The sequence below is a fragment of the Thunnus thynnus genome, chromosome 19 (genome assembly GCF_963924715.1).
Source record: "Thunnus thynnus chromosome 19, fThuThy2.1, whole genome shotgun sequence".
NCBI lineage: Eukaryota > Metazoa > Chordata > Actinopteri > Scombriformes > Scombridae > Thunnus > Thunnus thynnus.
The window spans coordinates 13191439-13218407 of NC_089535.1; the positions used below are offsets into that span (position 1 = coordinate 13191439).

The window sequence follows — 26969 nt, forward strand, 5'->3', positions numbered from 1 at the left end:
TTTAATTCTGCTGGTAATTACAATAAAAAACATATTAACGTGGCCTTAGGTGAATTTCACTACAGGTTCATTAAATGCCTGTTGTTGTTGTTTTTATTTTGTTTTATTTTCCTAATGCAGATGTTGCAAAGTTGCCAATGCGACAAAGAAAAATAAATGTGTGCATGCACGCCAACATTTAATAGAAAGCAAGACAGCACCTTAAGTTTATTTATATTCTACTTATCTTACAGACATTTGCATTATGTGCACTCTATAGGAGATAAGCACATTTAGCCTTCTTCTGAGACGTTATTTTTCTCCCTGCTCATCCTTTCCTTTGGTCTAGACCTTTTGGGTCTACTCAGTGGAAACCATACAGTGGATAACATCACTTGACATTTACATGCATGAGCAAGAAGAGCTTCAGTGCGAACAGTGTCATTTACATCCTCCCAGCAACTCCTATCCAGGCTCTGATTCATGTCAGGGGCTCCTCTGGGTACATTTTGAGTTTGACCAGCTATGGTAATGGAATTCGCTCTGGCATTTTGGCCTTTAATACTACATTGTTTCAGTGAACATCAGAACAAGAGGTAGCATGCAAAATCTGTTAAGGCTGGAGCATTTTCCCCCATTTTATATGCCCCTCTAATGTCTTTGGAAAGGAAGGTTAGAGATGACATATTCAAAACAAAGACTGTGACCAGCGAGGTAAATCGAAGGAAAGCAGTCAGTGGTTTCTCATCAATAAAACCACAGAGTAATTAGAGAAAGCACTTGAAAGCCAATTTGCAAGTTGACAAATGATCAATCTTCATCTGTAACGCAGCCACAGTAGCATACAGCAGCAGTGGTGAATGTGGTGACAAATGGCCTGCTTGCGCTGGCTAGCTTCTCATTCTCTTTGGTGTAAGACACTGATGCTGGCTAAATAATCCTGCTGTCTTTCCTATCAGCTCAAACCACCTTCTCCTGAAATGAGACAACTACAGGAGCAAATCACTGCTGCTATGCTCTTTTTCACTTAGCATGTTTAAGAGACATATGTTGCTGATAATCAGTTCAGCTCCCCACATAACAGTAATGAATAGGTGAGCACTGTGTATTAAAATAACAGATTGGAAGGAAAAATCAGCCAGGAAAAAAAATAATTCAAGTGTCACAATGTTTTTATTTCCCTTGCTGCAGAATCCCTCATGAAGCAAATGGATTTAATTTTTATTTCATGCTAAATTTAATTGCCCTTCAGTAACCAAATGTGCTTAATTTATCCGAATCACACGCTCAAAAACTTTATACCTTTAACATCCACAGTGGTTGGTCTTATGCTTACTCTGAAACTGAAACCTTATTAATTAGTTTGCTTTATGACAGAGGCAGTCCCTGTTTAGAACCATCTCATAAACTGCCCCCGCATTACTGCTGTTCAAATGGGCAACTATCAAATAAGCCTCACAGCACACTCCTTGCACCGCTTCACATGATAGATGTGACCGACTCTCCTCCGCCGCTCCTCTCCCCCGGCTTGCATTGATCCTTCCCCCTCCAGAATAGGTTTGGACACAATAATTCAGCAGCCAGGTAAATTGGAATAACTCTGACCATTAGTGAATTAGTTTGCTCTTTAAAATCAGCCATTGATCCCCGAGCTGAGCTGATTGGTTGCTGACCAACCAGAGAATTTAATTATCAAACAGTGTTGCTTGCTCAGCCATGTTTTCTGAAGGTCAGGGTGCCACTGCGGTCCTTTTTAAAGAAACGACAGGACCAAGGCGAGAGACTGGGGTGGGGGGGAATCCAGTACAAATGAAGTTAGCCACAGCTGGCCCTCCCATTCCTCTGTTGCTTCCCAGCAATTGCAAGTGGCAGCCCATTACCACGCCTTTCCACACGTTGCTGAGAGCTATGCAATAATAATTCCCAGAATTCAGATGACACTGGGTTGGCATATTTAGATACAACTCTACTTTTCCTCTCCTCATTCTGTCATTGCTGTGCATCACTCTCACATAACCCCTTGGCCCCATTGAGGTCATATTAATATGAACTAAGTTAAAATAACCCAGAGGAGTATAAAAATTCATTTTTAGGCTGCCAGCCATCCATAACCTCACGTCAAAGGTTTTGCTTCACTACATGCATTATACCTGTATCACAGTGGGAATGAAATCGCTCTGAGGCAGTCAGGCTGATAACAGTTCAGAGAGAACTCCATCTGCTTATACCCATACAGTTCAAGCAACAAATAATGCAGGGAATATATATCGCATATGATATGGTGACCAGATGTAACACATGTGCAATGGATAGATGGATAATGTAGACATCCCTTGAGTCTACCTGTCTCCCTGCAAAAGGCTTCATTCTACCCTGATCTCTTGCCTCCCTGGGATTTAGAATACAAATAAGGAGAACAAGCCACCCCATTCTTATGAATTTTATAGAATAAAGAGGGACACTTAGGGCCCCACACAGGGGAGAGAGGAATTGATTGGAAAAGCTAGTGACGGGACCAGAATGGAGATTGAAACCCCTTGAATGAACCAGAATGGAGGAGGAGTTGCAGCATGAATAAGCCTGTTTAAAAAGAGGATGGAGAAAACAAGCCTCCCTTGTCCTGTCTTGTCATTTCCTGAAGCAGACATCCTCCCCTTTTTACCGTGCTTATTCAAGGGTAAACGTGATCCACTCTCTGTCTCTTTCTCTGTCTGTTTCACTAATCCACTCTGCAAATAACATTAATCTGCAAATAACAGAAAATAGAGAATATTTTAGACGTACCGTCAGGCTAATTTCTGAATTGCATGTAAGGTTTGGGTTCCATGTGAGTTATAATCTCATGCAACAGGGAAAAAATAACTCAGGATGGAAAGGGAGTTTGGAAAATCATATGTTGCAACAAGGTTGATGAAGTAGAGCAGAGTCTACAACATTTGTTGCATTATTTTTTGTAGAGTAATCAAACAAGCAGTCTTGAAATGTGAAAAAGTGTCATTTAGCACTAACCCAATTAAAAGCATTGATTGGACTGGACCTGCAAATTTAGGCCCTTAATATCAGGGTGGAGTTGTCAATATGTCTAATTAGTGCATAACGTTTTGGCTGGGGTGACTGTGTTTTGTGTCATGCTTTTATTGAATGACACATAGCATTAAAAATAACTGATACATTTGCAATTTTTACAATATAGAGCTAATTTGGCATTCGATGGTGGTGCAGATCCCCTGGAAGATCTTAGTGGCTCTGCAGCTTTCCTATCTTCCATTTCCTCTTATGTCAACAAGTGCCTGTGTTTATCACTCTCTCCATCATAGTTAGGATGGCTTTCTTTTTGAACATATCAAATCCACTTTGTTAAAGATCTAGGAAGAGCAGGGCACCATCATGCCCTCAATAAGTAGGCGGTGTAGGCGGGACACTTGGCTAGCTTCTCATGTGTAACAGAGGGATTACATGTATTGTTCTCAAAACATGCAGAAAATGTTGTTCTTTATGAAGTTTCACTTTTTTCACAGTAAATGTAAAATATTACATGAACACAGACAACATGTAAAATATTTCATGTACTGTGGCAACTATTTGAATTAAATATGTAGTTTTTATAGCACAATTCTCACCAAAACCAGGTTGTTTTTGTCACTAGAACCTTGACCTTTGAAATGTATGTAGTTTACACTTTCTCACCTGAAAGATCGCTGATTTTGCTGATAGAACCCCCAAATCCCTAGATTTCCTCTCAAAACATCAATATGAGTGCCATGTAGAGATTTGGGGGTGCTATGGATATATCTTTAAATGCCAACCTCCAACCCATTAAACCTTTTACACTCTAAGCTGCATTTGCAGATGCAATCAGATCCTCTGTATGGGTGAGGGATTGGCTGGTGGATGGCCCCGATCCAGTTGTTAAACTGTCCCTGCGGTTCTCCGCCAAATTATTTGGCTCTCCTTCTGATGGCATTGAACTGTTTCCCACGTCGGACAACAGTTCTCTTAGGACCGGGGCAACAATTATTAACCAAATGTGTTATCTCCTCCCAAGTTAATTTAATATCATCCGCCCTCAGTGGCGTATTTACAGAGCTGCATATTTGCTCTTGGTGAGTCAGCACTTCTGGCACATGAACATCAGTGTATTCTTGAGAGAAACTTTTGTTGTGTGTGGTAAATGCTCCTGACTGCTCTCTCTAGCTGCCATATTTAAACCAAAAGAGCACCAAGAGTCTGCATTTTTTAAAAGGAAGAATACGAATTTATCTGATTCTTAATCACAGCCCTTTTCCAGCTGTGCAGCTGGTGCACTGCACCACATGGCTCCAGACCCCAAAATACCAAAAGTCCATCACACCACCCCATACTGACACTGTTTTGCACCACTGTGTATTGATTCCATAAAGTGGGGCCTTCAGATTGTGATGTGGACATGCATTACATTCATTTTGATCAATCCACAGGGTTTTCTTCTAATAATTTTTCCAACTACAGAGAAAAGATTTGTCATAAGAAATAGATAACAACATACAGCATGTCACCACAAGAACTGAATGGCCACAGTAACTCATATATGTGATGCTGTTGGTTCAATCTGAGTCCCCTATATCTAGGAATAAATTCTGGTTTAAGGTATGATAATGTTCAGATGCAAAAATCACAAAGCAAACAAAATCTGACAGGGGATGAATATAATTTTGTGGTGGTATAAGATAGACAGATCTTAATATATGAATAGGAACTTGGCTTATACAAGGAAGCAATGAGGATTTACTCTCATCATGTGGCCATATGAATGTAAATGTATTCACTGCAGGAGGTTTTGGGGATTCAGACAGCAATGACGCCACAGGTGGCGGAAAAAGCCTCTGGGTCAACTGCAGAACTGATTTTCGTTGCAGTGAAGCAATCAAGAACACACACACACTAACTTTAGGCTTTAGGTTCAGTATGCAATTGTGAGGGGAAGATTAGAGTTAGTAATTAATATAATACATGTGAAATTCTTAATGACATATGAAGGTAAATTGTATGTGTGTGTGTGTGTGTGTGTGAGAGAGAGAGAGAGACGTGTATGTTTTATATTGCAACTGTGGGTACTCTTTTAAAATACTGACAATCATTGTGTGCTACTGATAACTAGTGTATTGTTCATTTGTGCAAAGCTTCAGCACGTATGTCAAGAATAACAGTTAGTCATATACTCAAAAAATTATGGTTGCCATCTACCAATTGGCTTCCTTTACAGAAATGACTTGAATTGTTAAGCACTGATTATGTGCAACAGCTACTTTTCAAATGCCTGACAATGAAAGCAAATGCCATAAGATTCATCTGGTCTTGCTAAAAACATGCCCTCCTGCCAAATGTATTTTGCTCCTGCCATTTGTAAATTTGTCCAAAACTGTTTTGTGGCACCAAATTTTGTACACACTTCACCATATTTGGCAAAAAACATAACAAACTAGTTGAAATATCCAATTATCCTTTGCTTTTGATCAATACTGGTTGTCTGTGATATGCTACCATAGTAGTGTTGGTGGTGACTAAACTTGGTAAAAATGTTCATTTACCAGCTCTGAGTGATTCTGCAAAGTGTTTCTGGTGGTTCCAACTAAAGGCCACCATAAATCCTAAATTCTTGGCGATGCCATTGAGTTTCAACAGTTAAATGCATTGCCATGAAATTTTGTAAAGACCTTCATGGTTCTTAGATGATGTATCCTCATGACTTTGGTAATCCACCAATCCGTCCAATACTTAGGTTTATAACAAAATACAATGAAAGATATTCCCATCAGGCCTCCACCATACTTTGTGTTTAGTCCCAATTAGCAAACATTAGTATTCTAACATGCTAAACTAAAATGGTTAACATGGCAAACATTATATTTGCTAAACATCAGCATGATAGCATTGTCACTGCGAGCATGTTAGCATGCTGACATTAGCATTTAGCTCAAAGCACTGCTCTGCCTAAGTACAGCCTCACAAAGCCACTAACATGGCTGTAGGCTCTCCTGTTTCAGTAATATTTTGTGCAACATGCTCAAGTGTCATGTCAAGTTGTTAGTACAGTTATTAGACATTTGCCTGCATATAATAAATACTGCTTTGAGCAAATCTAAAGGGTTATGAATTGTTATGAAGTGTTCTCTTGCTGTTGTCTTCCTAAAAGTAATCTTCATTAATATTGCCATAATATGCTTGAACACTCCTAATTACAGCTTACAGCTATTTTTTTTTTATTTTACATTCACAAAAAAGTAAAATAACAAATTACAGGAAAAACCCTGATAAGTCAACTATTTTAAACAAGTGGTTGTAATTTTTAGATATTTGTATTCACTGACACATTTGTTGATACATGTTTTGTTTTAATATGAAAATTAATACACACACACTCCTTGTCTTGACACAAAGGGGAATAGCATAGCTCCTCCATCAGATTATGTATTGTATCATTTTCAATTTAGTCTATTATTCTAAATTATTCTATAACGTAATTAGCCTAAAACAGGCCTGTTAAGTACACTGGCATATTTTGCCATTTCTACTGAGTCTCTGGTTGATGGGCGGCAAAAGAAGTTTTCCTTCTGTCTAATATGCAATTATAGCTGAAATGCAGTACTCTTAGTTGATAGTTGAAATTTCATTACACTCAATTTTAAGAACTGATTTTACTTCAAATATGGCAGTATAATTATAATTAGTTAGACACATTCAAATTAGGGATGCACTGATCCGATACTGACATAGGGTATCGGGTCCCATACTGACCCACCCACGCACACACACACATGCTCCATTCAGTGAGTATATTCTTATAGCTGTCCTCTTTTCAAAACAGTAACGTGTGTGTGTGTGTGTGTGTGTGTGTGTGCACTGTGCGCAGTAATGTTAAATGTTAGCCTATGCATATAATATCAATCTAGATAATGTCATATATCTGGATTGCAGTCCAGGACCAGTGTTGTTGAATCACTGCAGCTAAATGTTAGCAACCCGAATCAGCTGTATTATTGCACACCCCATTCCACCTGCAAATGAATGACTTGAATCACTTACTTTATTAATACGTTTATTTTTAACAAATAAACGTATTTATTTGTTACATTTTGTTTTACAAAGTTAGGAAAGCAATGTTAGGAAAGCAAAGTCAAATCCGATGTTGCCTCACACATAAAATGATCCCAGTCTCTTCCACACAGTGAGGCATACAGCTTATTAATTAAACCCTGGTATGGGATCAGTACTTGGTATCAGCCAATACCCAAAGCCCAGGTAACAGTATCAGGACTGAAAAAGTTGGATCGGTGCATCCCTAATTCAAATTATCCAACGTTGTTCCTGATCCTTTGGCAAGTAGGTGAACCAGTATTTAAACGATAAAATACCTAATCAATTTAAGGCATCATGAGAAACCTTTAACCATAATGTGACAAAAAAAATCTCTTTTTAAGTATGCCGCTGTGATTACTTTAACTTTTGCAATCAAGTAGTTCATCATCTATTTAACAGGAAAAGATTAGGCCCATTAAATTTTCCCTGCTCTTTTATGATGTGTTATTGTGTAATAAACCATGAAAGGGGAAAGAATTTTTGCATACAGTAGCACTTGATAGCACACTGTTGGGTGCCCCACGGCCAGGGGCCAAAGTTCTTAAATGCAATTACTGATGAAAATCGTTTCCTTATCAGTAACTAAGAGACAATTTCACTGCCAAGTAGATATTAATGTTCACAGTCACTGCACAATGAGGACATGTATTATTTCAATATTCAGTCTGAAATATTAAAATATTGTCAAGAATGTTTTTTTTTTCATCTTTGTCCGTTAAGAATGTTGAATGCTGTAATTTACTGCAGAGTAGTGACTTTTTCCTTCAAGGATATTTCAACTGGAAATACATGGGAAATAATCTTGTAGTTCTGTTAAATATATTAAATATAGAATATACAGTATATTAGATATTTTTTGTATGTTTGTAAACACACAGCCCCTTTTCCCGAACGAGCAAGAGACAGAGGGAGCGCAGTGGTGGTCAAGTGAGCTAGAGAGTGAATGAAGAGATATAGCAGTGCTGGCGAGAACAAAGCTGTGAATCAAATAAATAAAACATTATTCTGATTGTTTCACGGTTTAAAACTCAGGTTGTTTACGTTCTAAAGCACAAATAAACACGCCCACACCTCTGCACACCTCCATACAAACCCGTGGAAAGATGCCGCATTGCCGGATTTTGTGTGAATACAGAGCTTCATCCTGCACGCTATGGCCTCTCTGCTCTGCATGTGTGCAGCCCAGCCCCACCCTCAGTCAAGCAGACACACAGACCTACAGCTCTTTATAGATCCATGACACAGAGACAGAGAGCAGAGCAGAGCAGAGGAGAGAGATGGAAACAGCGATGTAACTTGGTTGCTACACTACGAGTCCCGATCTCACACCCTGCGTATGAGTCTATACACTGTTTTTTAGGAAAATCCTGCATAGTATACCTTTAACTGCTGCCTCTAGGATTGTTATAGTAAATAAATAAACACAAACCTAAATCTAGCCTTGAGATTTGTTTTTAGATGATCTGTTCTTACATGTTCCTACTGTGCTAATCTGTGTGTCCAGTTTTTTCTAATGCTTTGTCTCTAAAATATTTATAGATACGGGGTCATGTCAAGCATTAAATGGCGTTTTGTGATGCTGAGGGCAATAATACAATCATATCAACAATCTCTAGCAGCTTTAGTGGAACCAAAGTGAGGTGTTTTTTGTGTTTGATGAAGAAAGCAACATTTTGCACCACATTATTTTCAACAATTCATGAACTTGCAAGTCAATAGTTTAAAACGTCTTCTAGCAGTAATTGACACCATTGGGTAAAGGGAGATAGTGTTTTTCCACATTAGTGGCTGGGTGTCATAACATATCATAAAGCAGCCCTCTAACCTTGTCAGAACTTATCATGACACCAATTAGAGTGGAAAAAAAGACAGCCAAACAACTGAGGATGTAGTCCATGCTCATTTGCAAAAGGGTAACAGTCCTTGGAACAGTCCTTGGAAAGGCAAAATCTGTGTGGTTTTCTAAAAACCTCCAGGGAGACATGAAGGGTGAACAATCTGAGAAAGAGCAGAAAATAAATACACATCATGTCACAGTAAAATGACAATGACAAGGGCACTATCTTATTTGTTCAGTACAGCACAATTAACCTAACTCTGTGACATCCTCTTGTACAGCTAAAATAGATTTTGTCATCTAACATCTCTCTTTTCTGTTTCTCCCTCCCTCCTTCCCTCTTCTTCTCTCTCCCATCAGGTCTCCACGTAATGGAGCGAGAATGAACAGAGAGCGGCTTAAAAAAAAGCATGAACTGGAGGTTTATTGAGGTCATCTGCTTCCTGTTTATATGGGACCATATAACAGTTCAGTCTTCCCGCCAGGACCCATTGGCAACTGAGCAACATGTCACCAAGCAATATGACTGGCTCATCTCGGACCGTGGACCTTTCCACCACTCTCGTAGTTATCTGTCCTTTGTGGAAAGATTCCGCCAAGGATTTACGACCAGATATAAAATTTATAGGTGAGTTCACTTTCAGCCTGTGTTCTGATGCCACATACACTTCTTAAGAGACTGTCTATTTAAATGGTCCTTCTATTTTGAGGTTTTAGTTGCAAAAAGCTGCACTATGTATATTTTTAACCTATTAAGTGTGCATTTTTTATATTTACATTCAGTCACTCTCAACGCTGTGAACATCTTTTCCTTTTTCTTATATTAATGAAAACTCTAAAAGCTAAGATGATGCTTTTCTTAGCTATACTGTAGCTAAGAAAAAAAAAGTTTTATGTCTTTTGGAGCTGTTTGAGTGACACACAATAGGAAAATAATAATAATCATAACATAGCCCAACTTTTTCATACTGAATTGGCCCTATTAAAAAAAGCTATAGCTGTCAGATCTGATATAAGAGCACATTAAGTACACTTAGTAATAGGTACTGTGTTCGCATGAAATACTATTGGCAAGTGCAGTGTACTTGAATGAAAATTGAAAATGGTTAGTGCAAAGTACAAATTTGCACAATTCAAGAGGTATGCCAGCAATTTACTATTGTTCTTCCACATAGGTGGGGGACTGGTGAGAGCCAAGTTACAAAAAGATCAAAATTGGCCGAGATATCCTGACTTTTAGTCCCTAGTGTGGATCATGATCCAAAAAGCTTAATAAGATAGCTTTTTAGACTTTGGACAGCTTCCTGCAGAAGCACAGAAAATATCATGCAACTGTTTTTGCAGGCACTGTAAACTGACCATAATGTGTAAAATTGGTTGAATGCCCCTTTACAACAATGGAAAGCTATATTAGACACTTAGCTCTTAGTGGTGAAACACTGTTTCACCTACAAAATAATATTGATAATCCTGACCATTTTAACTTGCTATTGAGCAACCAAATATGTTGTACATTTCTTTGCACATATTATGCAGCCTGGTCGCCAGAATAAAACGTTGGCATTGTACGTTTCTGCAAACCACAGAAACGTTGAATATCTACGTTTCAGCATGTGACATACGTAGTATATTAATATTTCAACAAAACGTATCATATCAACATTTCTACAAAACGTAGCATATAAACATTTCAACAATACGTATCATATCAAAATGTCAACAAAACATATTATGTCAATATTTCAACAAAACATATTATATCAACATTTCCAAAATACGTATCATCTCAACATTTCTAATGTGACGTAGTTCACATGTGATCTATATGAGTTGATCTTTCCTATATAGGAGGAGGAGGGGCAGGTGGTTGGAAATCAGCAGAGAACACGGTTTGAGACCACCTCGAAACCAAAACCAATGTCCGCTTCCCGTTTCAACTGACAATGGCGGGTGTTTTTAGCGAGACGTCAGGAAATTTGCAGCCATTTTTTCTAGCGAGAAAACCGGCTTTTATTAGTGAGACATCGTCCGTTTTTATTCTATTTTTTATTTTTATTTTAACCCAAACCATGATCTTTCCCTAACCCTAACCAAGTGGTCTTTGTGTCTAAACCTAACCAGACTTTAACCACAGTGTAATCACACCATAAAACATCATTATTCAACTGGTAGAAATGTTAATATCTACGTTTGTAGAAATGTTGATATGATAAGTATTACATGTGTTGAAACGTATATATTCAACGTTTCTGTGGTTTGCAGAAATGTTCAATGCCAACGTTTTCTTTTGGCGAGTGGGTTGTATTATGCATTAAAAGTTGTAACTGATTAACCACCAAAAGTTGAAAGGGTTTATGGCCCAAAATGTGTTTAGTCACACTGCAATACAAGGCATACAAAGGCATACAATACAAAAGAATCATTTGATTCATCCATTCTCTACTCCTTACTCTACTTACTTTTGAATTTTACACACATAAAAATAAATAATAACTTTATATACAATTATCAATTAGGTATCATTTTTTATGCTAAACCTGCCTTAAACTGTATTAACTATTACTGTATTAACTCTTTCTCATTCAAGTGAATGAGAAGGTGAGTCCAAACTTTTGACTGGTACTGTAGCTGTAAAACACTGATATATACTGTCAATACTCAACTTTTATCTTCCCTTCTATACTTGTGATTAAATAATACAGTTTGACATTCAATAACCACAGCAGGATTTATATTTTCCACCTTGTAATTTGCTCTGTAACTTTACATGGGAATTCTCCTCATACAGAGGTATAGGCAGCAATTAGATGGCTAAAAACCATCTTTCTCAGAATGATCTGCTTTGATTTCCTTGCATCCCTCTGCAGTCTTCTAACTCAGAGTTATAGAAAGACTGAGACAGAGTAAGACAGTCAAGTCACTTGCCACATTCCTTTGGCAGTTTTTTCACAGAGTTTGTTCTTTCTCTCTCCTCCATCTCTCTTGGTAACTTGCCATAGCCCCTGGTCCCCACTGGCTTTCGTGCCTTGATATTGTCACATGAACAGTAAACAATGCATTTGCATAATGTGTATCTTGACAGAGCGGGATGTTGCACAGAGACATGAATCTCAGAGGCAAAACTTCTGAAGCCGCTTTCGACAGACACTGTACAGCCGCGTCGAGTGCTGCCTGTGATGCTGCAGTGATTTATTAAAACAGAGAGTGTGTGTTTGCATGTTGGGTGCTGCTGGGAATGTTGCTTGGCCCAGGTGGCTCCTGTTGTTTCTCCCTCATAACAAACCATTAGTGGCGTCAAATTCAGCCATCAGTGTAAGGTATCGCTTTCCTCATGACAAGACAATTAAATTGTGCATTAAGAGTGGGACATTTTTGATGTATTTCTCATTAAAAATGAAATGACAACAATCAACAATCCACATTCACATTTATCACAATCTGCATAACTGCCTGACATAGTCAAGTTTAATAGATTTATTTTACTTAGTTGTGATCTTTGAACATACACAGTACAGTATCCAATATTATAATATGCAGTATATGCTGTAGAGTACAGTGCAGTGAACTGTATGACTGTATTATTGGACTAAATGAAATGTGCTTTGGAGCATGGAAAAATATATAAACATACATTATTGGTAAATAATCATATACAGTATTTGACGCAGGGGTGTGAAATGGTCTCCCAGAGGTGCAGGTGTCCAAGGATTTTCATTCCAACTTGGACCACCAGTTAATTTCAATGATTACTGCATCTTCAACGAGAAAGGGGAGGAAATCAGTGACATCAGCTGGTGTAGTGTTTGGTTGGAATGAAATCATACATACCCTCAGTCCTCTACGGCACATGATTGCCCAGCCGTGCTCTACTCTAACCAGCAATGAGGACTGAATCGCTTTGTAAATTTCCCTGGAGACTTTCTCTGCCTCGACGATTTAGTGGTGGAAAGTGGTTGAATCAGATTTGCAGAGAGACAAAGCATCCATTCCTCTTATCAAGAGAGATTACCTCAGAGGCACACTACGTGGACAATGCCAACAAACAAATCTGCCCCATCTTTAATAACATGGGCACTTCGCCTAATTCGAAGGATAAACACAGATTTAGGAGTTGCCAGCCTCTTGTCTACTGCTCTGAAAAGGTCACTGTCGCTTGAAGGGGAAAGACACACCATAAGGCACCAATTATCCTGTTCTGCTAGACTTATGTCTCTTAAAGAAATTATTGGAGTGTGTTTTGTATAAGTAATTGTCAACACTGTGACACCGTTGATTGTAATCTTCAAGCTGAGCTCCTTTTCTTCCCCTTTATCGTATGCATAAGTGTACATTTCCTGTATGGCATTCATCAGACACAAGAAAGCCACATCCACTGCTGGCTTCTGTATCAGACCTGCAGCTGAATAATGTGTTATCACTGTGTGCTTCAGTTAGTGGTGAAATTCGATGGCCTGTTTTGCTCAGAGTAGCATCTCTCGTTCTGTGGCTTGTACTCTATTATGGGGTTGAATGTGTTTCAGATGATGCGTGTTCTCTGTTAGGTCTTTGTTCGCAGAGCTCTATCTCAGGTTCTTGTGTGCCTGTGTGAAAATCCAATATAAATGCAAATCTGGTAGCCATTAATGCATTTTAAAGGCCTCGAATCAGCATTGCACTGTAATCAAAGAAGTGAGATGGAGGTTGTTATTTAGAATAAAAAAATTTATGAAAATGCATAGCTCCGATTGATCACACTTTGAAAAATCGTGCTGAAGTGAATGAATTAAGAGGGTTGATAGAGGTACTCTTGTCACTGGACCAGGGATCATCAAATCCTCAAAATCCATCCAAGATTTTGAAAAAAGTAATGACCTGTGTAAAAAAAATAATACATTGACATTAAATTAAAACCGACAAGTTGTCCATGGTAATAACAAAAACAGAACCAATTTGGACTTTTTTATTTAGAAAAAGTAAACAAAAAATTGTTCTACATGCTTGCAAAGCACTGACTGAATCGGTTAAAATATGTACACTCTATAATATATTAAGATAAACTATATACCAAATGGCAGACACAGACTCAATTAAAAAGGAAAATTGAGCCATTGTAAGTTCCACTGCGCCGTTATAGATAATTGCAAAGCCATGCTATAATATCTGTTATCACTATACTAAGTTACTTACTCATTAAAACCTTTGGAGATTACTTGCACATACATATTTTACCAAAATGGCTATAGCTCTGCTGAAACACTATGATTTTCACTTTAATATTTCTCTTTAATTGCCTGACTCTCCTCATTCGAGATAGATCTTTGTATTACATGAAAACTAGGAATGTTATATTAGCTTCAATAATTTCTCAGTTTATCTCTACTGGCCTGTATTTCTGTCTCTTTTTATTCCATTTCAGTCTGTTATGAGGATACAAGCTGCTTTCAAATAGACTAATGTTATATCCAAAGAGTTCCCTACTCAAAAATATACATTATACTGTTACTGAAGCTAATAACTAGCTAGCTAAGAAGTCAAGATAAAGAGCCTCTTGCCACGCTCATGGTAAGCCCCGACAGAACTGTGCTATAAATGACACTTGGTACACTACATGAAAAAAACACAAAACAAAAACCAAAAACATGGCGTTGTTTTAATATTTCACCCAGTGTAGACATCATAACACTTCAGTAATATGTTAGAAAGAACAGATAGCCTATTTAATTATTTGTATTTGTAGAAATATAGAACTGCAATGATTTGTCCATTAATTGATTAGTCGATTAGTAGATCAACAGTAAATAAATCAGCAACTATTTTGATAATCAAATTATCGTTTTAGTCATTTTTAAGCAAGTATGCCACACATTTACTTGCTTTAGCTTCTTAAATGTGAAGATGTACTGCTTTTTTTTCAAACATTATAGTAAACTAAAAATCTATCGGTTTTGGACCGTTGTTCAAACAAAGTAAGATATTTAAAGAGGTAACATCTAGGAAATTAGAATGGGAGTTTTCACAATTTTCTGAAATTGTATAGACAAAATTATTTTTTTTTTATTAACAAAAAATTTATAAAAAATTGAATTATTTGGCAGATTTATTGCTAGTTAAAATAATCGTCAGTTGCAGCCCTATAAAAAAATCCAACTTTAGAGATTTAGCAGTGGGGATTTGAATGAAATTAACCTCTGGTTTTCTTTAGTGATCATCATCTGGTACAGTAGTTACTGAACTTGGCACAATTGCAAAGTTGCGGGATAGCATGGTGGGATAGCAGACAGACCAGTGATGTGGACAAGAAATGGGGTTGTAAGTTGAAAATGTTAACTCACAGTAGTGCAAATTTACCACTCTCTGTAGTAATTTGCAGAAAAACCAACAAAGTTTAGTCTTCAACAGGGGCCTCATTTATAAAACAGTGTGTAGGATCCATACCAAAAGTGTACCAAAAATAGCATGCGCCAAAAAATAATCAGATTTATAAAACTGTGTGCCTGAGCGAATGCATGCATTATTCCCTTTATAAATCACAGTCAACATGAAAATGTATGCACGTGGATGAACCTCATATCCCACCCCTTACACTCCCACAATCGACCATAAATGGTCAATGCAAAAACCCTCATGAATATTGATGCACGTTATTCCTGTGGAAAGTGGCATCAGTAACAGAAGAAAGCTTGAGAGGCTGACGGCTGCAGCAGCTGTTAATGCAGTCGGTGCAACAAACAAAACAATTCCCGAAATTGAACAAAGCAGTCGGAGCAGGTAGATGCCAAGAAGCTTATTGCTGCAAACTGTCAGGGTATGGACTAGTGGAGACACTGGGACATCAAAGCTTTAGCATCACCACACACTCAGTATCTAAAATTCAATAAACACTGCATTTATTTATATTTACTACAAAATCCAGCATATAGCTGTTTCTCTAATTTACGCAGTTCATATATTAGTGCAGGTGGTGAAGATGTCATGTGGGTAAGGTGACTGGAGAAGGTAGAGTGTGTGTGGCAGCCACCACATTATCTCCAGTGCGCTCTGTGTATCTGACAGCACAGTAAGGTGTTCACTGCAGCGATTTTACAAACAAAAACTGTATGAAAACTAATATCATACTTGGTGATATATGCACAATATTAGAAGATATTATTAAAAATCTATTAGCGCTCTTTAAAGTTATTTGATGTAATTTTGGATTTCTACAACTGATCATGATCATTTCATCTGTTAGTAAATGTGGTTGAGGAGAAAAGGAATCAGTATATTCACACTTAATATTGGGGAAAGGCAAGCCAGACTTTCCTGAATCCTGCCACCTGCCACATCCTGGCATTTCAGCAGTGCTCTGTGCTGCTCTGCAGCTGATCATGAGTGTGAGTACCATACAGCCCGGCCCCCTCCTCTGCGCTCTGGGGGTTGGGAATGTGATCGTGAGACAGCACATTGCGCTCAATATTTCATTAATAGTTCAATAATAAATCACAGATGTAACTGATTAAGATTTAAGTTGGCTTATATCTTTTAAAATTGAAAGGTGCTCAGGGAATAGTTATGGCTCACTACATGCGCAAGTACCACTGCTGGCTTGAATGTTTATGATACAGTGGATCTATAATTAACATTTGATATTAAGTGTAAAGGTGTGAGAGGAATCATTATACCAACTGGTTCAATTCACCACCTCACCATCTGCGTCGCCAATTTCCCCTGTCTCCAAAAAGTTTGTAAGCATGGGTCAGAGTTTCATGGGAAGTGGCGTACATATCTTTCAATACCCGTTCTGAGCGTGAGGCCCCTGGTGTGCATAAAGAGATCATTATTGTAGTTTCTGGGTTTTCACTTTTATATGTCCCTTCCCTCCAAGATTACAGATACAAAGTGCAGCTTGGTACAACATAATGTGAATTGTTGGAAAAAGTGTTGAGTCGCTCATTTACGGACTGTTTGCTATAAGCAAGGTGGCAGCCAGATTGTGAGTGTTAACATTTCCGCAGTAGCAAGAGAGAGGTGGCAGAGGCAATGTTGCACAATTTGTTCGCCTCTGGCCACAATAGGTTTAATATATGTGCTAGTTACCGAACTTTAACACTCAACTTTAATACCACAAAAGATATTTTTATTATGAATTCATATGCATAGTTTGATATTCATATAGGTATTTATAACAGGTGTATTTGAAATGTACCTATGCCCTCCAACTAGTTCCATTACTACGTCAAACCAGTGTTTGATGCAACATTTGACAGTCCTGACATGGTTATGTTTAATGCAAGCACATTATGCATATCTCTAACTGAACGTCTCCTTCTTAACATTAATTATTCCTAACGATAATCAGTCCACACACAACCACTTGAACAGCAGAATAATCTGCAGTTTTAATTTGCATTTGCAAACAACTTTTTCTATTCAGTCTCTAAATGTAACTCTTCATCTAACAGATAGCCCTGCATCTTGAGACTCACTTCACCTTTTTTTCCAATGTTTTTGTTCTCATTTTTTTTTTAAATTGTAAAGAGTAAAGAGTCGTCTGTTGCAGTAATGTAATGTGATAATGTTCTGTAATGAACAAGGAGCAATGACAAAAAGACATGCAGTCCTCCCATGTGTTCAGTGTGGATGTGTCTGTCAGTGCTGATCTGGGCCCCATTTGTTTTAAACAGAAACAAGGTGTAACATTTGTCCAACTCAGGTCTTGAATTAGTTTGGATGAGCCATCTGTAATTGGATAGAGCGAGAGAAGGCAGATTTGATGTAGTCGGCAGATTTGCTGAGAGAGGCTGCAGCAATGTTTAATTCAGCAGGCTGTAGCCGCTGTAGCCAAAGGAAGAGAAGGAGAGCGGTAGTCAGGAAGTCAGGAGGGATGAAACAGACTTAAGAAAGAGGATGAAGACATCGAGGGGTCTGAGATGCCATTAGGCAGTGAGACAGGAAGGTGCTAAAAGTGTGTGATAGAGAAATTGTATATAAGTGCCAAAGACATGGAGGGGGTCCAGTGAGTTCAGTATCAAAACTAGGAATGGGAATGTGGACAGGTATGCTGACAGTGAGGTCATAGTCAAGGTGAGCAAGAACTGCCTCACGGAGTAGCTCAAATGACTCACACATACTGTGTACTTATGTACACCTCTCTCTCACAAACAAAAAACAACAAAAGCTATTCATTATTAAAGCCATCACTGCATCTCATCATAGCTATGCTTAGAAAATCATGTTTGTTTATCTTCTGTCAAAAACAGAACTTTTTACTAACAACTAAGATTTAGACATTGAGGCGGCTACTAGATATATCCATATATAATTTTTTACTACTTTTATTCATCTATTTACCGATGCTCAGTGGGTGACACAAGATGGGTGACGGAATTTCTTTTTTTTCTTACGGTCTTCAGCAGTGACAGGACAAAAGTTGTGGTTGAGTCAGCTTAAATATGGAATAATAATATAACTAGATTAATAACAATGCCACGAGCAATAGGATAAATGGCTTAATACTATTTCTATATCTTCTACCTATCTACAATATGAAATACACTTTATTTCAGAAATTTTTCCCATTGGCATTATCTTACATTATCTTAAAGTTTCCATCTGCCATATGACACCTGTGTTATTTGTAGAATACAATAAAAGGGAATCCTGGTGGCCTAGGGGTTTAAGATGCTGACCATGTAATTGCAAAGTCCCTCATCTGAGTCCAGCCAGAGATCTTTCCTGCAAGTCATATCCTGTTAGCTCTCTACTGTCAGCTATCTAAATAAAGGCAAAAAAATGTTCCAAAAAAAATACACTTAAAAAAAAGAAATATACACAATTTTCCATGAAATGACACCAAGCTTTTGTTTGTGTAACTTAAGATGATATTACAAGTAATAGTGTAAGTAATTTCGGCAAAAAAGTGAGATAACCATAAACAGTTTCTTCCTCGTGTATATGATGCTTTTAAGCAGTCCAGGGTGTTAGATTTTCCCACCAGCTCTTGAACTCAGCACAGTCTCGAAAGTATTGCCCGACGTGCCAACCTCAACCAGCATTCTAAAAAAAATCAATGTTAATATGACAGAGACATTTGCTGTAAAATATATACATACAGTTTATTGCACATTTTCTATGTGATGCTGCTATGAGGTGATTGAAAAAAATCTTGATTAGATGGCTCATGAACAAGCTGTCGCCAAAGAGGATCTTGGCTGTCACCTCACGCTCTGGCAGCAGACGTGAATACCCATTTGCTGACTGAAGCAGTAACCACTTCCAACTCTTGGGTTTCAAGCATTCGCCTTGGCCAGTCAGGCAAGCTGAAATTCCGGCACAGCTTAAATCTCTCGAGTTGCCTCTGTTGTGCACCAATCGGGCAAATTATTTTCTTTTAAAAACAAAATAAAGACCCAATGTTTATGCTAGGGGGCACAGAGAATATCACAGACATGACTCGTGTATGAAAATCAAATAAAACGTAGCACCATTTGTGCAAGATCACAAAATTACCTTACATGAGAATAATATTTACATTCTGTTTCTGCATCTTTCTCTTTTACATACACATGTTAACAGACACACACATGCAAATACACACAATGTTATCCTGGAGCTACATTGCAATTACAATCACTGGAGCAGTGCTGATACTTGATCTGCGTTGCTCAGCTGTATGAGAGAATCAACAGGAGCTGATATGGGGAGGGACACCATGCCACTTCCCTTCTCAAACCTAGTGGTAAAAAGCCCCCGCTGCGGGACGACTTAATTACTGGCAAGGAAGGGATGGTAATTAGAGGAGAAACAGGAGGCTAGAAGAAACTGTCAGGGTTAAGTACTGACTAATTCACTGCGTGGGACGCCTGTGCCACTCTCCCATGAGACTGGCAATACAACATCACCACAAGAGCAACAAGCTCTGATGAGTAGATACTGAAGCATCCATGTCTCATATCACCACTTCAAGCTTCTTGATCATACTAAATATTCAACGAATATTCTGAAAGAATATCAGAATAATAAATTCTATTTGGCCACAAAATTAATTACATTGTGCCATTCACTGACTATACTGTACCCTTGTTGACTTTTAATCCACAAAAGTAAAGCCCGAAGACCTTCTCATTGCATACTGACAGTTCTGTTAGTCTTAAGTTATTATATGTTTTGTTGTCAAACAACAGAGATGTTCTTATTTCAGCTGATTAGACCTTGTTTAAGGTTAATGTTAGGTGGAGCTGAGGTCTGAGGTCCCCAAACTCCATATATTCTACAAAATCAAAGCCGTTAGTTGTCTTTGCCCTAGCAGGAACAAAACAACTACCATAGGAGGGCAAGGGAGATGTCAGTCAAGCATGAAGTGTATAAACAAATACAGGTCCTGGGGAAAAGTCTAATAAGGCAAAGTACCTGGAAACAGTACTGGGCATACTGTGCAGAGGTTTTAAAGGGGACATATGCACATTTCCAGGTCTATATTTATATTCCAGGGCTCTACTGTAATATCTTTGCATGATTTACAGTTCAAAAAATTCCTTACTTATACTGGCCCTTTATGCAGCCCCTCAGTTCAACTGTCTGAAACAGTTCATTAGAGCTCCTGTCTACCCCTCCCAATGATCCCACTCTATTCTGATTGGCCACTTTTCTAAAGCTTCCTCCAGCTCCAGAGGCTACATAAACAAACAATAGTTTAGTAGGAATTCACTTCTTTTTCTTGTTGTTTACCTGAAATGTCAACTTTCCAAATACATCTGTACATGTTGGAGCCAAAATATGATCCAAAATATGCAAGTGGTGAATGCGAGCAACCCATGGCTAACAACCTTAGCAACAACCTTGGCAATAAAGGCTATGGAACGGACAGCCATTTGTGGGCATGCACAAACAACAAATCAATCCACTAAGAATAAAAATAGTAACATTCTGGTCAGTATTATATTGCTTTTGCACACTCTTTATAAAAAGGTGTAGCATAACTTGAAATATTTATTAAAAAAAATGAAAATATGCAGGTATAAATTCAGAATATGTTTAATGTGATTTGAAATATTTTCTGCACAGTTCGAGTCATTGCACAACATCTCTGTTGAACACCTCGGCGGAGGTGTTTTTCCTCACATACCCCTCTGTCCTGCAGTCAGCGCACATCTTCGGGGGTTTGTGTGACCTACACAAACACAAAAATGTTCATTCTAGGCCTCCGCAGAACATCTGAGTCAGTTCACTTCCAGCAAAACACTAAAAATGCTGGACATGTTATCCTAGCTGTGTTAGAAATGTAGTGTATGACAGGTCCTCGTGTAATGTAGGAATTCAGAAAGGTCACATGTCCAAAATTAATCTCAACAGGACTTTTATATGCTATCTACCTCAATATGTTGGAAGTCTGTCTGCTTGTGTAGTGATCAATTAGATATACAGCCACTGGATGTATGTATTTATTTGTCAAGTAGATTATTTTAGAATTATAAAGTCATAGCTATTTAAATCTAGTAAATAACGGGAGGGAAAAGCAATTAATTAATGTTTATTGTGTAAGAAATTAAAATTGTTACATGGGTTCATCATTTGCTTTTGTTTTGTTAACCCATAGGTAGCACATATGGCTGATGTTTGGTTAAACCTATAAAGACAATTGATCTTTATTGTTTTCAGTCAGCATTGAAACCATGAAACCATAAACAATACCATAAGATAAGATAGAATATCAACTGACTTTGTATGTGTGTCACATTTTGGCTTGAATAAAACCTAAAAGTGCATCTTAAATGGTAACAAACATATTATAGCAAAACAGTATTAAATGTATTTAAATTGAGCCAAATTTATTGTGATGAGGGTTTAACTTTTTGAGCTGATTACAGTCACAAAGCATGACATGCCTAATGAAACATAGCTAAGTAATAAATGTACCTTGTCAGTCTTGACAGTGTGTGGTAGTCAAGTTTTTGTTTTATACAGTGACAAAACTGCCACTCACCAATGATGAGAATACCAAAATATTAACTGCAGACATATACCTTTTCTGGATTTTGACACCTTTAGTGGCACAAACAAAGGACATTTTAGGAGCTTGCTCACTAAAAGAATCATATTGACAAAGACATAAAGGAAATATGGATTTTGAACAACAGAAACACAAAATGTACTGAGTTATGTGTATAGGGATACGTGGACCAACACAACAGCCCTTCAGTTATAGTAATCTCATTTTTATGAAGCTTATAATGTTCAGTGTGACAGTTAATGTTGATTCCACTTAATGGTAGTTTTGAGGTAGTAGTCAGTACCCCCTGGTGTTTTCAAGTGCATGTAACTCTGTTAAAATAAAGCCCCTACATCTCTAAGTTCGTGACTTTTCTTAAAATGGGTGAATTATGGGCGGTGTGGGATAAAATGAAAAAAAAATCATGATCATTTATACGTCGAACTGCTGAGGGGTAGAAGAAGGATGAATTCCCAAGAAGTTCTGGCAATGCTCCAGGATGGGGGAGAGATACTGATGGACATGTGTGAGCGTGTGTGTGTGTGAGTGTGGTTGTGTGTGTGTGTGTGTGTGTGTGTGTGTGTGTGTGTGTGTGAGTCAGAGAGAGAGAGAGAAAGAGAGCACTCCGTTTCTTTATTCCCAGTATAAAACAACACGTTATTATCCAAAATTTTTAACTTTTACTTCATGTTCTTCTCCTACAATAATTGAATTATTCAAATGTGTTAATTATTTTGTTATTTGTATTTGTTTGTTGTAGCCTAAAGTTTATTGATGAATTTAAAAATGTATTTGATCTATTCGATCTGTAATGAAATATAGCAGTTGTAAAATTAATAAATGGCGAGCACTCCGTTTCTTTATTCCCAGTAGGGTAACTAAAACAACACGCTATTATCCAAAATTAATTTTTAACTTTTAATATTCTTCTTCTACAATAATTAAATGATTTAAATATGTTAATTATTTTGCTGTTTGTTTGTTGTAGCCTACAGTTTATTGATGACTTTTAAAATGTGTTTGACCTTTCAATATGTAATGAAATAGCTGAAACCCCATGAACTGAATTTTAAAGTTATTTTGTCAGGTCTTACTTATCTTACACTGTTGCAGCAGGGGGTAAAAATAATCCCCCCGGCAGTTCTAGGGGGTATTGGAATGCTGGCGGTTCTAGTGTTAATGTTCTAATGTCCACCACCATTTACATTCATGAAGGATGGAGAATATTAGAAATACTGCAGGCTCTTGTTGTCTCTCTTTCTGTTTGTGTGTGTGTGTGTAATAGATGATGGAGTATAAGGGCAATAGACAAAATTCCACCGACCTGCTGTGTATCATAAAAGAATCATGAGGTCAAACTGACCCAGTGGAAATCAGTTTAAATAGATGCATCTGTAGGAGGGCTGCAGCATGTGTGGTCTCTGAAAAAAATATCGTTTTACTAGTTAATATGCTGTTTCAGAGTGAAAAAAATATGTATTGAATCATTTATCCTTTAGTAAAAGTGTATAGTTTGTATAAAAGGGAGTGTCAGGAAGTTGAATGAGGGCACAGAGTTAGCCTGATATCCTAAGGAAGGGTGTTCTGATCCTTAGGGGCTCACACACCACAGGCCTGATAAGTGGGTTTAACAAGTAATGACATGTTTCTAATTTTCAGACTTGAAGCAGCGAAGCAGCAATGATATTATAGATTACCACTGACTTGTCCATGCTTGTGTCCTCTATAACACTGCTGACATGATGTCCGACAGCTATGGCATGATTTTAAAACATGAGAAAATACTCTAGATAATATTGCCAATTTAATTATTTTTCATTTAAGAAAATCTAATTTTGTAATTGTGAAAAAACAAGCTCTCAAAACCATTTTCCCCTGATCACAGAACAACGTTTGTCAACTTAAACTAACATTAGTTGTTGAGCTTGACAGTTTATTCTTGACCTTGAAAACGGCAGTTGACAACTCAAAGTCCACTTAATCACATGATGTGCAGCTTTCAACAGTATTCATCAGATGTTTTTTAGGGACTTTATAGGTTTTGTGATCATACGAACAAGAAATAATTACACACCTGTCCTCTAGGCTCTTTAATGTGCATTTGATGAGGCCTTGAGAGTCATAGAAAGCCCAACATAAACTGAAAAACATCTGTCATTCTTTGATGAATATGTGAATTTAAGCATGCAGCAAATCCCAAGCTGGAAAGTGGCATTTTATTGCTGCCCAAGGTGTTGAAATCTATTCCCAAACATCTTATTTGCCTCTGCATTCTTCACAGTTTGTGCTGCAGTTCTCAACAGGTTGACAGAATAAATGATTTTACTTTTATCTGATTGCTGCACAATATTTAACAGATTTAGTTTTTCTGATTCAATCTCATCAACAAACAGTATGAAAGTGCAGAAGTCATTTAGATATCCTTGAATTAAAACAAGTGAAGTAAAGTGTGAGAAGCTTTGTTTCTGGTAGATAAAAAGATAAAGGGATTATTACTCTCACAGTGCATACAATACATAGAAATCATCAACATATTGCTGTTTTATTTGGGGTATGACTGACAGTTATTACAGGGCAAATTGAGTTCAGCAGAAAAACGGATGGGATGCAATAAGCTGCATCGAGGGCGCCGACGATAGCAGTCGTTTCTTTTTACTGCATGAATGCCTTGACCTTGGTAGGTTTTATGTTTTATGTAGATTGTGAGAGCATTGTTGGTGATTTCATTATAGGATACAAAAGGTGATGAAGTGTTTCATCAACTGTACACAATGTACAGAAAGACTCTACATGTGAGATGGAAAGCATATGAGAAAAGACAAAAATAATCTTTTGAACTGCGCTTGCTGTTTTGAGTGCAATGTAAACAATATTCTCAAGGTGATCATTCAGCAATATGGAAGATATAAGGTATTTTGAGATTCCATATTATTCTGGGTTTCACTTGAATGCAAGTCAGTGTGGCTCATTCCATTATTTGTTGTGTATGCTCATAATAATTTCCATGCAGTCCTTGCCCCACACAGTCAGACTAGTTCATCAGCAGAACTTCTCACATTACACAGTTCATTAGATTCAAACACACGCTCATGTCATTCACCCATGCCTTCGCTTCCGGCACCATGTCCCATCAAATTCTTGAGATTAAAGTGAATTAAGAGATTCTTTTTGATTAGATCAATTTTCATTTCATTGCCTCATCACAATTACAGTGTGCACTAACAAAGCAATCATATTCCATTTAGGGCAATCATGTTCCAATTGCTGATATGCTCCAATTAATGGTTAATAACTAAGATGGTTACATGTGAATATGGGATATTGTGGATATTTTTATTTCGCCTTTGCCTTCACTTGAGCCCATTTGGGATTTCCTCTGTGGTCAGTCCATTTTCTGCAGACACGAAATTAAATAAATGATGACCCAGTCGAAATACTTTCAGAAAAGCTTTAGACCAACTGCTGCTATAAAGTAAATGGAAAGAATTCATTCACAGAATAATGTCTGAGTTATCTTCACCTCTGTCTACCTCTGTTTAGACCTCACAGCTAACTTTACTGCAAATAAAACAATATAACTTTCCAAAAGAAACACTATTAAATTGAGTTTTGCCAGCACTTGCAAAAGTTGGCAGAAGAAATCACAAATTTAGCCAAATTGAACCTTCACACCGCAAGATTGAAAGTAGGCTTTCTATTTGTGTGTGTTGATTTTGTACATCACAATAACCTTGACATAATCCTTTCTACACAACTGATATTCTCTCTCAGTCTCTCTGTATATTTCCTCCTTCCCTTCCTCGGCACTGACAACAATATGGTAATTAGCGGGCTAACACTACCATTTTACACAGATGGACTCCACAGGCATCAGGCATGTTGCATGATGTCACAGATCGGAAGGATGTTGTAATTGTTGGAACAACAGTTGAGGAAAAAATAAAATTTAACTTCAAGAGGTGATGCTGGAGTTCAAGATCACACAATTAAGAAAGAAATGGTGTATTACAATTTGATGAGTAACTAGGTTGTATAGTTATAATGAATAGGGGTGAGATGAACAATCAGCAATAATCTACTAAATACAGTAATCAACTAAATACAGTATTGTGTGACAAGCCTTCTTTAGATCTAAGATATTAGGCAGAAATACAATGCTTGTTAGGACAAAATGAAATATCTTTGATTTCAGACAAAAACATACAACTGACTTTAGATTGATATAGGAGCATAATAATATAATCATAATAATTAGTAATAAATACAGACAAATCAATGGTAATGTTGTCTGACATAATTTGCTCTACTTTCCAGTTTGGTTGCCACCATTATGCCAGTCAAAAGGACTGGATTAGCAACAATATAGCCTACACTCCAGTCTCCAGTCCATCTTAAGGCTGTCACTTCTAAGATAGACACATTCTGTACTAGATCTTCTTTTTTTAATAAGTTCATATAAGGACACTTTTAGAATGCCAGCTGATGAAAACTATGCAGCTGTCTTTGTTAGACAGTGTGTAGAGACATGTGGCAACATTGACAGTGAGCCTAAAGTGATTTACTGTTAACATGCACCTAATTTTATCTAAACCCATTAGCTTGTAACAGTTACTTGTATATTTTTGTATGGCCTCTCTGCTGATGGTATTTACATATTTTTTTTCTATCATTTTTTTTTTTAGCACTATAACAAAATTTCAAAAAAGCCCCCGCGATTCCCTGCACTATTTACACTGCTGTGTTTAGAAATCTGGCCCATGCCAGTATTGAAGTGAAAATAACAAGCACAAACAAACAGCTCGGGCCAACCGAAAAAAAAAAACATCCCACCTCTTTTTGTGTATGCCTTCACTGTGTACTGGAGTATAGGATTAAGATTCATTCTATAATATTTTGAATGGTTCTTGGTGGTTGGAAGTCATACAGGATTTCAATTGTATCTCTGTCTGTTTGATTTATTACTTGGCTTTGCCTCCTTATTACCATGAAAGGCCTGGATTCCTTTTTTTTCCTTTCATTCCCTCAAGCTGCAGCATAATACTATGGCAGCACAGGAACAAGGGTTCTAGGGTCTCAGATTGGCCTCCCCCA

The 26969-nt window shown here is 37.5% G+C and overlaps 1 protein-coding gene across 1 annotated transcript in view; it reads left to right on the forward strand.

Moving 5' to 3' along the window:
- brinp1 (bone morphogenetic protein/retinoic acid inducible neural-specific 1) overlaps positions 1 to 26969 on the forward strand; it is a 123967-nt gene that overhangs the window by 17931 nt on the left and 79067 nt on the right. The window contains exon 2 of the mRNA XM_067574745.1: positions 9293 to 9560. Coding sequence (XP_067430846.1) covers positions 9343 to 9560 — 218 coding nt within the window. The 5' untranslated portion in view covers positions 9293 to 9342. The remainder of the gene's footprint in view (positions 1 to 9292; positions 9561 to 26969) is intronic.